At 37.8% G+C, this 15,863-nt stretch overlaps 1 protein-coding gene across 4 annotated transcripts in view; it reads right to left on the bottom strand.

Moving 5' to 3' along the window:
* EIF5B (eukaryotic translation initiation factor 5B) overlaps positions 1-15,863 on the bottom strand; it is a 62,382-nt gene that overhangs the window by 34,154 nt on the left and 12,365 nt on the right. For all 4 annotated transcript variants that reach the window (XM_024242738.2, XM_024242739.2, XM_054547248.1 and 1 more), the window contains exons 2-6: positions 5,075-5,200; positions 4,887-4,971; positions 3,616-4,288; positions 1,570-1,787; positions 1,011-1,161 (exon numbers count right to left, since the gene is read on the bottom strand). In XM_024242738.2, the coding sequence (XP_024098506.1) occupies positions 1,011-1,161; positions 1,570-1,787; positions 3,616-4,288; positions 4,887-4,971; positions 5,075-5,200 (1,253 nt within the window). The remainder of the gene's footprint in view (positions 1-1,010; positions 1,162-1,569; positions 1,788-3,615; positions 4,289-4,886; positions 4,972-5,074; positions 5,201-15,863) is intronic.

The raw sequence follows: 15,863 nt of genomic DNA, 5'->3' as shown, positions 1-15,863 counted from the left end.
ATCTAAGTACTGGGTTTCTTCACATCTAATGCTCCTAGCTGAACATATGTGTAAGAAAAAGTTGCACAGACCAGCTTAAATTTCAGCTCTGTGGCCTTGGGTAAGCTGTTTACACTCTGAACCACCATTTCTTCATCTATGTGATGGAAGTAAAAATAGTTATAAGATTTTTTATGAGGGAAAAATAGACAATGTCAAAGACATTGTAGCATCAGTTACACACTAAGCACACAATAAATGGTAGCTATTACTGTAATTATAGCATAAACCCCAAAATGACTGTAATATAAAAATCTAGGGACTATAGGAACACAAAATTTAAGAGAGATCCCAATATATTCTTCTCATTGGAGCAAAGACACTATTTTAAATCACCTTACCTTTCAAAAAGGTAATAAATTAAATGCCCAGTTGTGATCTCTAAACACTATTACCCTCTAAAAGGAACAAAAGCTCTTTGGATAAACAACCGATTCCAGGTCTCAGCCCATGCAAGATAAACCTGGGATATCTTGTTGCATCAGAAAATAAGGAAAGGGTTTAAAAAAAAAAATGGTCAGGAATACTTTTTCACCGTGGTCATGTGGGCAAACTAATATGCTGTCTGGAAATCACTGTATTTCTTTTTTATTTTTTGGGATTCACTTTAAAACACGCTAGGTTAAAAAGCAGATGGAGAGGTACAAAACAAGAATGTCAAATGGTCCTAATTGTTGAAGCTGGCTGATAGGTACACAGGGACTCATTCTATTATTATCACTATTCTTGTTTGTGGGAGGATAACTTATTTAGACATACTATCATTTACATATAAATTTTTATCCTCATGTAGATGTCAACTTCCTAAACAATGAAATGACATCATCTATTCCTTATGTTTTACTGAACTTTTTCACAGATTTTCATAGGAACTGTCCTGATGCAAATTCCGTTCTCCTTCTGAACATTAAGGGATATAACTGCATGTGCAGAGCCCTCTGACCATTCAGTTAATGAAGAGTACCACTCACCCTGAGCTTGTAGGAGTTTAAGAGTAGCTTCGGCTCTGGCTCTGGCTTCTCTCTGGGATTTAGTTAAAAGTTTCCCTTCTTTTTTCAAGCGTTCTTTTCTTTCTTTTTCTTTTTGCTTTTTCCTTTCTCTTTTTTCTTGTTCCAATCGTTCCTATAAAAGAGTACATGTCAGACAAAACCTGTATTCATTTAATGAACTATAAAATTCAAATGTAAACAATCCAAACTTCAAATAAATCTCTTGAGACACATGCAAAGTATTATGTTAGGAGATTCCAAATCAAAGTATTTTAAATGTTATACATGATTATTAATTAATATCACATCAGATTATTGGCAATGATACATAAGCAACTTATGTATCAAGCAATCTGTTCTTGAGAAAATAAAGATAAGATGTGCTGTACCTCTTCATCTTATTATTTGTATCGGAACAATAATATAACTGAATTACCATGCAACTATGAAATTCTCAGAATTAGAAGATTAAAGATATTTTACAGAGAATAGATTTTAAGTTAAACACAATATCAATGTTACCAACTTCATGAAAACATACCTCTTCTTTACGCTTGGCTTCTAATTCTTCAAGCCGTTTTATACGTTCTTCCTCTTCTCTCTTCTGTCTTTCTTCTTCCTCTTTAAGCTTAGCCAGAGCTTCTTGCATAGCTTTAACAGTGGCTTTGCTAGGTCCTTTTTTCTTCTCTTTCTCTTTTTCTTCCTTTTCTCCTTTCTTTTTCTTCTTATCTTTCTTCTTTTTGTCTCCTTCATTGTCATCTACCAAAAAGAATAAAGGCAAAGCATTGAAATGAAAAAACAATTCCCTGTGGTGATGACGAGCAAAACCCAACCAGAATTCAAGGACTATTAATAATGGGCCAAGGCTGATGCCAGCAGCAGGCTAAGTTCTACAGGCATCAAGGCATCCTGAGCACTTCGGTAACTAGAATAGCTCAGAATAACTCACAGATGGCCTCCTGAGAAGTCTGCAATGCTGGTGTTGGTCTCAGATGTCCTGAGGAATACAGTAAGACAGAAGGATACTGTCAGCAGCAAAAGGGCAATCCTGTACCTAATGTATCTCTTAATCCATGGTACCTGAGTGGCTGGTATCCAACAGATGCCTATATGAAGTTCTAACAATCAGAATGAACTAACACCCACGTAAGTTCTGTAGCTAATTTCACTTCTACAAGATGGAGTTAATGAGAATGATGTCCACTTTAGGGGGTATTAGTAGGATAAAATACAAAAATATAGGTAGTTATACTCCAAGAACTCTAAAGAATTAAAAGCTATGAAGGTACTTTCATGGTGTTCCTCCTCAAATATATCCAGATAATAAAAATGCTAGAATTTAAAAGAGTTGCTGGGCACGGTGGCTCACGCCTGTAATCCCAACACTTTGGGAGGCTGAGGTGCATGGATCACCTGAGGTCAGGAGTTCGAGACCAGCCTGGCGAACATGACGAAACCCCATCTCTACTAAAAATACAAAAATTAGACGGGCATGGTGGTGGGCTCCTGTAATCCCAGCTACTTGGGAGGCTGAGACAGGAGAATCACTCGAACCTGTAAAGAGGAGGTTGCAGTGAGCTGAGATTGTGTCACTGCACTCCAGCCTAGGCAACAAGAGTGAAATTCCATCTCAAAAAAAAAAAAGTTGTGTCAATTTTCCCATGAGAAGTTTTCCAGTCAAAAGAAAAACTACTGCTTTTGCTTGTTCGTTTGTTTTTTGAGACAGAGTCTCACTCTGTCGCCCAGGCTGGAATGCAGTGGTGCGATCTCCACTCACTGCAAGCTCTGCCTCCTGGGTTCACGCCATTCTCCTGCCTCAGCCTCCCGAGTAGCTGGGACTACAGGTGCCCGCCACCACGCCCGGCTAATCATTATATTTTTAGTAGAGATGGGGTTTCACCATGTTAGCCAGGATGGTCTCAATCTCCTGACCTCGTGATCCGCCTCAGCCTCCCAAAGTGCTGGGATTACAGGCGTGAGCCACCGTGCCCAGCCAAAAAACTACTGTTTTAAGAATATAGTATGGCCATGCAAACCATCTGATCTTTAGCTATTTTCATTCTAAATAAGAGGAAGAAATTAGCTAGAACTTTTATTTTATAATTGGTTGTTAAAAAAATGGCTCATTATTGCTTAAAAGACACTAATTTTAGCATGTTAAGTGAAGCAGAAAATATTAGCAACTTCATGAAAACATTTCTTTGTGAATTTCATAAATTGTACTAGGTTTTTAAAGACAGGAAAGAATTCAAATATTATCTGACACTGAGTTATCAGAAAGGAAGAATAAATTTTTCATTAAGTAACTTCTGTAGTCTTTATCAACAGCAAAAAAAGTTTTCATAATGAAATTCTATAAAAATTCCAGTCTGTACATAAGTAATCTGAAAGATATTTATACTATATATGTAAAGAATTAACAATGCAAATCAAGTCAAATACTTAGATGTAATTTTTTAGATGGCTCCTTACAATAAAGTGCCTTTATACCCATGGACAACTAACAAAATGACCTTGGGGCATAATGATTACAACTTATACTGTGAATCAAAAGCCTTTTGCTCTTTCCTCTAAAGTATTAACCAACCTTCTGCAGCTGTGGGAGTCTCTGCTTTCTCTTCAGAGGCAGGAATTACTCCAGTATCAAGAGTCACTTTGGATTTTACAGTTTCTTCTTCAGATTTCCTTTGAGATTCCTTTTGTTTACTCTGATCCTTTTTACCTGTTTCTAACTCTTCTTTTTCTTTCAGCTTCCGCAGTTTCGCTTTTTCTTCATCTCGCTTTTTTCTCTCACGCTCCTTCTTTTCTGCCTTCTTTTGGGCCACTGTCTTAATTTTGAAGGAAGAGTCATCATCTTCATTCCCACTTTCTATGTTAGGACCTGGCTTGTTTTTCTGATTTTTTTTCTGTCCTTTTCTAGATTGCAAAAATTCATCTGATTCATCGCCACTTTCACCAGAAGAATTTACTCTTGAACGCTCTTTAATTTTTTTACTGTTATCCTCATCCTCCTCTGACCCATCCCACTTCTTATTTGATTTTTGAGCTTTCCCTTTAGCTTTTTTAGGAAGTTTGTTAAAATCATCATCATCATCACTCCCAGAGTACATTTCCACTTTCGGTTTTGCAGTCTTTTTTGATTTTGAATCTTTATCTTCCAATTCTTCGCTATCATTATCATCAAAGCTCTGTTTTTTGCCCTTCTGTCCTTTCTTTTTTTTATCTTTTGAGGTGAATTCCTCTTCATTGTTTTCTGTTGGCTAAAAAATTTCCATTGTTAGAAAAAATTAACAGAATTATAATTGAGACCAGAGTCATGTGCTTCATTAAGTAAACATTTTTTAAAAATCTCAAAATGATTTCAAAATCTTTTTCAAAGTCTTTTTCACAGGAATATAAAATTCAAACAAGCAAGAGAGGTTGGCCTTGGCCTCAGACACATCTCGCATCATTATAAACTGCAGAATCCAGGGGCTCTTGAAACAGGCACTAGTCACCACCCATTTACTAACTTTACAAAGCCTAAGGGACAAGTTGAAAGAAGAAAAAATATCTGTGATTTTCCCATTACTCTGAGGCTTATCCAAATTCAAAGGATGAAAAAGAAACAACAGAGAAAACTGAAGGTGGAATGAGTGATTACATCATATCTCCAAATGTACCAATTTTATGAACAATCAAGATACCACAAAATACCTTTACATTCCTATTTTTCCCTTTGGCATCAGATTTCATAGAAGCTTTTAAATAACATATTGTACACTGCTCAAAAGTTTCCAAATGTAGCTCCCCAAACCAACATTAAGAAGCAAGAATAGAATACGAAATACGAATAGGTAACAAAGGTCTGTCTTTCACCTTCACTGCAACAGTTTCTCTGTCAGCTTTGATGCCTTGAGCTTCCAAAGACAATTCTTCCAGTTCTTTCAGGATATCATCTTCACTAGAAAAGGATTAAAATACATTGTGAAGCACTGGTATAGTTTTTATTAAGTGAATCCAGTACCAAAACAAATAAAAATCAAATATATTTAAAATATACTTACTCAAAGTCCTGCTTTTTTTTCTCTTTTTTCTTTTTCCCTTTTGACTTTTGAGGCTCCTGTTCTTTGGCAGCACCAGCTCCTTCTATTTCTGCAGCCAAGGCATCAAGATCAATGTCATCCTTGGTGCTTAAATGAAAACAAAAACGTCCTAAATGTTACTCAAAGCAAAATAATTATTCATTTACATAGATTTTATCATTTTAACCTTTTTCATGCATTAGCAGCACAATGAGAAAAATCACTTGGCAAGTTCTTTCATCATAACACAAGTTACATCTACTTATCAGCCTCCTTACATCTGCTTCAGTAAAGTTTCTGGATTACACTCAAATAAGGGAGAGATAATGAAAAGCTCCAGAAAAAAATCAGAGTAATCAAGAAAAGGAAATTAACTTTTGCAGATACCAAAGGTTTTTTGTGCATCTGAATGAAGTTATTTATAAAATGGAGAGATCTTAAAACATAAAACAAGTCTTATTTCTTGAGGATCAATAACAACACCTAAATATTTGGACCCCTGTGTATTTTTACTTGGAATAGCAGAAATTTCAGAGTTGGAAGGAAGTTTAGAGATCAGTCATGTAGCCTATTATCTCATTTTACCAATGGGAAAACTAAAATGCACAGGATTGAATGTCCTGAGAAAAACATAACCACACATTCAAATCTAAATGAATTAGGAATGATTCACTAAATAAAATACTTAACCAAAAATCCAGAACTAAACCTGCTTGCTCCTGGTTTCATTTCTGGATCCATCCAACAATGTCCTCACCTACCAACTTACTTGGAGTAAATCAAATTAAGTTCCAGCTAAAACCTACAGAAAATGAAGGCGGTCTAGTCTAAGATGTACAAGTAGCAAAGGCAGATGAATCCAAATGAATGGCACAGTAAGAAAACAACTCTCATGTAACGTGGCCTTTACAATGGATGCCTTGTAAAGAGATGCTTTAGTTCAGTAAAGAAAATTTCTTTTTTTTTTTTTTTCTTTTTTTGAGACGGACTCTCACTCTGTCGCCTAGGCTGGAGTGCAGTGGCATGATCTTGGCTCACTGCAACCTCCACCTCCCGGGTTCAAGCGATTCTCCTGCTTCAGCCTCCCGAGTAGCTCTGACTACAGGAGCCCGCCACCATGCCCGGTTAATTTTTTTTTTTTTTTTGTATTTTAAGTAGAGATGGGGTTTCACCATATTGGCCAGGCTGGTCTCGAACTCCTGACCTTGTGATCTGCCACCCTCGGCCTCCTAAAGTGCTGGGATTACAGGCGTGAGCCACCACTCCCGGCCCCAGTAAAGAAAATTTCTCAAGAGAAGTAACTTTCAACCATATTATAAATATAATTAAAAGATTATATGACAAGACGTTGAGGATATAGAATTTAGCCTTAAGGAGCTTAATAGGGAAGACAGCAAACCAGTAAACCACAAATTGCAAAATGTTAAATGCCTTGAAGTAAAAGAACTTAATGTTTTTATAAATAGTTGGCCAGAACTGAAATGTGCTCCTTTTCTTCCTATATTTTAGATAATCTGACACTGATCTGCTGCAGTGGTGGTGACTTCCTACAGTACCAAATCCAGAATGGGAAAGTCAGAGGCACCTTATTCTTAGCAAAAGGGGTACACATACCAGACACAGTAAGTACAAAAGCCTAAAGGCAACAAGGTGTGTTATGCCTCAAGAGGGCTCACAAAAGGCATCTGAACCACCCAAGAAATGTTTGAGTATTATGTATTTATTGACCCCACTCAAGATAGAGGGAACCAGAAACTAAGTGGGGAGCCAGGCAGTATATTTTTAGCAACAATATTTCCAGGTGATTGTGCACCAGATCTGAACACCGTCTTTCTTGTTCCTTTATAGATGAAGTAACTACTAACTGAGGCACAGAGAATCTGCCCAGGATCACACGAGTCAGAGATACAGGACTTGAATCCAGGAAGTCTGATTCCATAGCCAGATGTCTTACTTCTGCTGACATAATCCAATTTGCATTTTAGGCCTGGATGCAGTGTCTCACACCTGTAATCCCAGCGCTTTGGGAGGCTGAGGCAGGCAGATCACTTGAGCCCAGGAATTCGAGACCTGCCTGGCCAACACTGTGAAACCCCGTCTCTAAAAAATATATAAAAATTAGCCAGGCATGGTGGTGCATGCCTCTTGTCCCAGCTACTTGGGAGGCTGCGGTGGGAAGATTACCTGAATCACCTGAGCCCAGGAGGTTAAGGCTGCAGTAAGCTAGAATTGTGCCACTGAGTAAAACCTTGTATATATATTAAAAAAAAAAAAAGCATTTTAGAATGCTACATCTGGTACGATGAGTGGCAGGGCTGAATCCTGACTAGTCAGGACGCAAGGAGACCAGTTAGGAAGCTTTTGTAGTAACTGTAATGAGAAACAATGAGCACCTGACTTGCACCAGTGGCAGGCAAGATGTAAATGAGTTAGATAAATATTAAGGGAATAGAATCAACAACACTTAAGTGGTCAACAGGATGAATATAGAAAGGAGTAAGGAAGAATCAAGGACAATTCTCAGGTCTCTTCAGGTAACAAGAACCTAAGTCTGCCCTAGCATCTCCCAGGAGTATCCCCAAAGGCATCTCTGGCAACATTTCACACTACAGCAGCTTCTGACAACTGCATGAGAAGAGAAGGCTGAAGTTTGGCATCTCATTTCCAAAAATTTATCTGCCCTCACCCAAACTATATTCACCTCATCAAAACAGCTTCAAGAATCTTCTTGTGATTACCTATATTTCTGGAGAATTCATCAATAAACATCTCTAGGATAACAGAGTATAGGACTACATTTGTACGTCATTAAGTCTGAAAGGCTTTTTGTGACTAACAATATAAGATGAACAGTTTTTAATATGCTTATATTCAGGCATTGTGCTGACCAATGCCTAGACATAATATATACACTGTCACTGAATATTCACAACAATTACATAAAATTATTCTTAAAGATGGTAATTTTTTAAAGGCCACCCAGCTACAAAGTAACATACCAGGAATTCAAGCCCAAATTTTAACACCAGGTTCTACTGTCTTCCTAGAAAATGAGAAAGAATCTAGTTTATTACTTGCTTGAAAAATTCAAACATAGCTATGAAATTCCTACAGTTTACATAGAAAGGCAAAAGACTTAGCATAAGTCAACATAATACTGAAGAACAAAGCTGCAAGACTCATTACTCAATTTTAAGATGTATTATAAAATTACTATCAAGACAGTGTAGTACTGGTGAAAGAAGAGACACATAGATCAAGGCAACAGACCAGGCAGCCCAGAAATAGAGCTCTGAGGATACTAGTATTAAAATGAAAACACTAACCACAGACTGAAAGAGATATTTGCAAAGCACTACTAGCTGAAAGACCTGTATCCCAAATACACAGAGAACTCTTAAAACTCAACAATAACAACCCAATTAAAATATGGGCAGTCACCTTGTCAAATTAGGGGCAGGAGGAGTAGATGAAAAATGTTCATCATCATTTGTCACTGGGGAAATGCAAATTAAAACAAAGAGATAGTGGTATATACCTATTAGAGTTGCTAAAATCCAAGAAACTGACAATACCAATTCCTGGTAAGAAAGCAAAATGGCTGATTCTGGGGCAGGGGCTGCACATAGACAAAATAAGCCTGGAGCACTGTGTAATGGTAGGAAGTAAGGAAATGATTTAAAAACAAAAAACAAACACACAAACAAGAAAATGCCAAAACACACAAAAAAACACACACACAATGTTGAGTCTATGACAAAGAGACACGAGCCAACTGAAAGAGCTCCCAATGGGCAATGGGAGCAACAAATTAATATGTTAATTAATTAGAAGAACAAATTAAATAACAATATTAAATTATAAGCTAAAGTATGAAATAATTCCATTAGTCATACTATTAGAGAGAAATGATTAAGTAAATAAATGGGGAAGAGACAAACGTGTGCAGAAGAAAGCTAAATATGCAGAATCCCATCCTCAAGGAGGTGGAACATAATTTTCCACTCCTAAACTATGAGCTGTGTACAGTGATTTCATTCCAAAGAGTACAATATAGAAAGGAGTAACATTATAATGTAGAAATCTGACAAACACAGCCTCAGCCAAGTGATCAACATCGACATCAGTGATATAATGAAATCTGAGAAACTATCACAGATAAGACAAACCTAAGGATAAATGATGACTAAATGTAATGTGGCATCCTGTATAGGACCCTGGAACAGATACAGGACAATAGAGAAAAACTAAAGAAATCTACACAAAGTATGCACTTTGCTTAATAATATTGATTTGTTGATTGAAACAACTGTACCATGCTAATACAGTAATAACAGAAGAAACTAGGTGTGGGGCATATGGAGACTCTGTATTATCTTCACAATCTAAAACTTCTACAAATTAAAGTTTATTTTTTAAAAACTGAGCAGAGAGGCTGGGTGCAGTGCCTCACGCCTGTAATCCCAGCACTTTGGAAGGCCAAGGCATGTGGATCATCTGAGGTCAGAAGTTCGAGACCAGTCTGGCCAACATGGTGAAACCCTGTCTCTACTAAAAATACAAAAATTAGCTGGACGTGGTGGCACATGCCTGTAATCCCAGCTACTTGGGAGACTGGGGCAGGAGAATTGCTTGAACCTGGGAGACGGAGGTTGCAGTGAGCTGAGATCACACCACTGCACTCCAGCCTGGGCGACAGAGCGAGACTCTGTCTCAAAAAAAAAAAAAAACCCAAAAAACAAACAAAAAAAACCCAAAAAAACTGAGGGAGAAAAAACAATCATATTACTTATAGTTATTCCAAAGAAAGTAACATACTTAAATCTAACAAAATATGTAAAGTACTTATATGTGGAAAATTACAAAATGCTTACGAAAGAAATCCAAGACTTGACTAAGTGAAGAGACATGCCATGTTCATGGGCTATAAGACTCAACACAGTAAAGATGACAATCAGCCCTAAAATGATATACACGTTTAATGCAATTCCAATAAAAATCTCAGCAAGATTTTTAGGACATAACCAATAGAGACAAGGTTATTCTAATATTTATATGAAAAAGCAAAGAAACTAGAATAGCTAAACCGATTTTGAAAAAAGACTAAAATGTGAGGAATCATACTACCAGATTTCAAGACTTAAGCAAAGCTCTTGGTACTGGCAAAGGAACAGACACAGATCAAGACAAGAAGAGAGAGAACCCAAAAACAGTCCCACAGAAGTGTAACCATTTAGGCCCAGGCGCAGTGACTCACGCCTGTAATCCCAACACTTTAGGAGGCCGAGGCAGGTGGATCACTTGAGGTCAGGAGTTCGAGACTGGCCTGGCCAACATGGTAAAACTCTGTCTCTACTAAAAAATACAAAAAGAAGCTGGGTGTGGTGGCGGGCGCCTGTAATCCCAGCTACTCATGAGGCTGAAGCAGGAGAATCCCTTGAACTCAGGAGGCTGAAGCAGGAGAATCCCTTGAACCCAGGAGGCAGAAGTTGCATGAGCTGAGATAGCACCACTGCACTCCGGCCTGGGTGACAGACAGAGACACTGTCTCAAAAAAAAAAAAAAAAGTACAACCAATTAATTTTTGACAAAGGTGCAAAAGCAGAGGGTAGCCTCTTCAACAAACAGTGATAGAGCAAATGGACACCTATCACGAAAAATGAACCTCACCCTCAGTCCTTATCCAAGAGTGAACCCAAGATATATGATGTACTTAAAAAAATAAATAAAAGCATAAACTTTTAGGAAAAGAGTAAAATATCTTTCAGATCTAGCACTAAGCAAAGAGTTAAGAGTTAAGACTTGAAACTAAAAGCACAATCCAAAAGAAGTGGAACTCATCAAAAACTTTTGCTGTGAAAGACTATGTGAAGGGAATGAAGAACAAGCTACAAAATGGGAAAAAATATTTCCAAATCACAAGGATTAACAACTAGAATATACCCAAAACTCTCAAAACTCAACAGTAAAATAAATCCAAACAATCCAATTTAAAAATAGGCAAAAGGCATAAAAAGACATTCCACTGAAGATATACAGATGGCAAATAAATGTTCACATCATTAGCTATTTGGGACATGCAAATTAAAACCACAATGGGATATCACTACATACGAATCACTACATACCAATGAGAATGCCCTCCTCCCCCATAATAGTGATAATAACCAATACGAGTAAGGATAGAAAGGAACTGGAAAATTCATACACTGCTGGTAGAAATATAAAATGGCAATGCCACTCTGGAAAATAGTCTATCAGTTTCTTGCAAAACTAAAAACGTACTTAACCACATAACCCAGCAACTGCATTCTTGCACATTTATACCTAAATAACAAAAATTTATGTTCATGGAGAAATTTGTAGACAGAAGTTCATGGCAATTTTATTTTCAATAGCCAAAAACTGGAAACAACCCACATGTCCTTTAATAGGTGAATGGCTGAATAGACAGTGGTTCATTTCCATTCCATGAAATATTATTCATCAATAAAATGGAATGAACCATTGATACACGCAACAACTTCGATAGATCCCAAGAGAATTAGGCTGAGTAGAAAGAAGCCAACCTCAAAAGGTCACATACATACTTAATTGCATTAATACTACATTTTTGAAAGGACAAAACTTTAGAAACATACAAGACACTTGAGGTTAGAGACAGGTGAGGGGTTTGGGGGGGTGGGTAGGGAGTATAGGAAGGAGGTGGTTACAAATGTACAACATGAGGGATTTTTGCACTGATATTCTGCATCTTGACTGTGTAATGGATATACAAACCTACACATGTAATAATATTGTATAGAACTAAATATATAAACACACACACAAACACAAAGAGTATAAATGAAACTGGGCAAACCTGAATATAATCAGTGGATTGTATCAATGTCATTATCTGTGTAATGGCTGGGCACAGTGGCTCACGCCTGTAATCCCAGCACTTTGGGAAGCCGAGGTGGGTGGATTGCTTGAGCCCAGGAGTTCTAGATCAGACTGGGCAACATGGCGAAACCCCAACTCTACAAAAACTACAAAGAAATTAGCCAGGCAGGTCAGACGCGGTGGCTCACGCCTGTAATCCCAGCACTTTGGGAGGCCGAGGCTGGTGGATCACAAGATCAGGAGTTAGAGACCAGCCTGGCCAATATGGTGAAACCCTGTCTTTACTAAAAATACAAAAATTAGCCGGGTGTGGTGGTGTGTGCCTGTAGTCCCAGCTACTCAGGAGGCTGAGGCAGAAGAATCGCTTGAACCCGGGAGGTGGAGGATGCAGTGAGCTGAGATCACGCCACTGCACTCCAGGCTGGGCAACAGAGCAAGACTCCGTCTCAAAAAAAAAAAAAAAAAAAAGAAGAAAAAATTAGCCAGGCATAGTGGCATGTGCCTGTACTTTCAGCTACTCCAATGCCTGGGGTGGGAGGATTGACAGCCCAGGAGAGGGAGGCTATGATGAGCCATGATTGTGCCACTGCACTCCAACTTGAACGACAGAGTGAGACCCTGTCTCAACTGCATATGAATCTATAATAATCTTGAAATAAAAGTTTAACTTTAAAAAAGACACTGTTAACAAAATAGGCCAGGCACAGTAGCTCACGCCTGTAATCTTAGCACTTTGGGAGGTGGGTGGATCACTTGAGGCCAGGAGTTTGAGACCACCCTGGCCAATATGGTGAAATCCTGTTTCTACTAAAAAATAGAAAAAAAATTAGCCAGGCATGGTGGCACATGCCTGTAATCCCAGCTACTCAGGAAGCTAAGGCACGAGCATCACTGTGCTCCAGCCTGAGCAACAGAGCAAAACTCTGTCAAAAAAAAAGACACAATTAGCAAAATGAAAAGGCAAGACAGGCTGGGCACGGTGGCTCACACCTGTAATCCCAGCACTTTGGGAGGCCAAAGTGGGCGGATCACCTGAGGTTGGGAGTTGGAGACCAGCCTGACCAACATGGCAAAACTCCATCTCTACTAAAAATACAAAATTAGCCAGGCACGGTGACGCATGCCTGTAATCCCAGCTACTCAGGAGGCTGAGGCAGGAGAATTGCTTGAACCCAGCAGGCGGAGGTTGCAGTGAGCTGAGATCATACCATTGCACTCCAGCCTGGGGAACAAGAGCAAAACTCCATCTCAAAAAAAATGAAGAAAAGAAAAGGCATGACAAAGAGTGAGAGAAAATATATGCAATACATATATCTCATAAAGGATTTGCCTATAAAGAAACAACACAATTTTTTAAATGGGAAAATGATTTGAACAGACACATAACCAATGAGATGAAAGACTGACAAACACATGACAAGGTGTTATCACTAATAAGGAAGCATAAATTAAAACTACAATAAAGGCAGGGTGTGGTGGCTCACACCTGTAATTCCAGCACTTTGGGAGGCTGAGGTGGGCGGATCACATGAGGTCAGGAGTTCAAGAGCAGCCTGGCCGACAAGGTGAAACCCCGTCTCTACTAAAAATACAAAAAAAGTAGCTGGGCATGGTGGCTCGTGCCTGTAATCCTAGGTACTCAGGAGGCTGACGCAAGAGAATTGCTTGAACCTGGGAAACAAAGGTTGCAGTGAGCCAAGATCACGCCACTGCACTCCAGCCTGGGTAACAGAGTGAGACTTCATCTCAAAAACAAACAAACAAACAAAAACAAACAAACAAAAACCACAATGATATGTCACTACACAGCCACTAGAAATCCTAAAATTAAAGATTGGTAATAATACCAAGTGTTGAGACAGGATATGGAGTAACTGGAGCACATACATCCCTAGAGGGAATGCAAAAATGGCACAGTCACTTGGGAAGAGAGTTTGACAGCTTCTTGTTAAATATACACTTAGCATACGACCCAGCAATCCCACTCCTAATCCCACTCCTAGGTATTTACCTAAGAGAAATGAAAATACATGTCCACACAAAGACTTATACTCAAATGTTCATTGCAGCTTTACTCAAAATCAGGAAAAGCTGGAAACAACCCAAATATCCATATACCAGATAATATATAAACAAATTGTCATATATCCAGACAATGGAATAATACTACTGGGTAACAAAAGGGAAGCACTAATGCTACAAGCACTAACATAAATGAATCTCAAAAGTATACTGTACTTAGTGAAACCCAGTCAGCCAAAAAAGACTACATCGTCTATCATTCTACTTATATGAATTTCTAGAAAAGGCAAAACTACAGTGACCAAAAATAAAACATGAAAACTACAGTGACTACTGGGCTCAAGTGATCCACCTGCCTTGGCCTCCCAAAGTGCTGGGATTACGGTGTGAGCCACCATGCCTGGCCCTTTTATCCATTTTCATAAGTTACAAAAATAAGAACAAATCTATAATCTTTTTCTAGTATCTTAATTTCTATTAAACACACTAATGTGGAGTTAAAATGATGTTTAATGAAGGAGTCTTTTAAAAACATTTTATTCTTTATTTCTTCATTCTCATCTCACCACTTAACAAAAATCAACTCAAAATGAATTAAACACTTAAATGTAAAATCCAAAAGTATGAAACTATTAGAAGAAAACAGGAGAGACGCTTCATGACATTGTTTGAGTAAGACCTCAAAAGCTCAAGCAACAAAAGCAAAAACTGACAAATACAGTAAAGGAAATAATCAACAGAGTGAAGAGACAGCCTACAGAACGGGAGAAAATATTCACAAACTATGCACCTAACAAGGGGTTAATATCCAGAATACATATGGAACTCAAAACAACAATGGCAAAAAAGCAAATAATCCAACTAAACAATGGGCAAAAGATCAGAATACACATTTCTCAAAGGAAGACATAAAAATGGGCACCAGGTATATGAAAAAAACATCAGGGAAATGCAAATCAAAACCACAATGAGATATCACCACACCTTAGACTAGCTTTTACAAAAAGACAAAAAATAATATGGTGAGAATATGGAGAAAGGAGAACTATTATACACTGTTGGTGGAAATGTAAATTAGTACAGCCATTAGAGATAACAGTATAGAAGTTCCTCAAAAAAACAGAACTATCATATAATCTAACAATTCCACCATTGGGTCTATATAGCCAAAGGAAATGAAATTGCTATGTTGAAGAATATTTACACTCCCACATTTACTGCAGCACTGTTTACAATAGCCAAGATATGGAGTCAAACTCAATGTCCATCAACAGATGAATGGATAAAGAAAATGTACGTCTACACAGTGTGAATACTATTCATCCATAAAAAAGAATGAAATCCTGTCATTTTGTGACAACACATATGAACTTGGATGTAATTATGTTAAGTGAAAGATGCCATATACGGAAAGACAAATACTGCATGATCTCATTCATATGTGGAATCAAAAAAAGTTGATTTCATAAAACTAGAGAGTAGAATAGTGGTTACCAGACGCTGGGAAGAGTAGGAAGGAGAGGGAATGAGGAGAGGTTGGTCAACAGGTACAAAGTTACAGTTAGGAGAATAAGTTCTGGTGTTCTACTTCACAGTAGGATGACTATAGTTAACAATAATGTATTATACTTCAAACAGCTAGAAAAGAGAATTTGGAATGTTCTTATCACAAAGAAATGACAAGTGTTTGACGTAATAGATATGCTAATCATCCTGATCTGATCATTACACAATGTATACAGATACCAAAATATCACATTGTACCCTATAAATATGTACAATTATTATGTGTCAAGAACAAAATACAACTTGTATTTTTCCGGTTGTATAAAAACAGTATTTCTTTATTGTGTGTGCAGGCATG

The sequence above is a fragment of the Pongo abelii genome, chromosome 12, assembly GCF_028885655.2.
Source record: "Pongo abelii isolate AG06213 chromosome 12, NHGRI_mPonAbe1-v2.0_pri, whole genome shotgun sequence".
NCBI lineage: Eukaryota > Metazoa > Chordata > Mammalia > Primates > Hominidae > Pongo > Pongo abelii.
The sequence above is the reverse complement of the archived record's forward strand: the minus strand, read 5'-3'. Positions and strand labels throughout refer to the sequence as shown.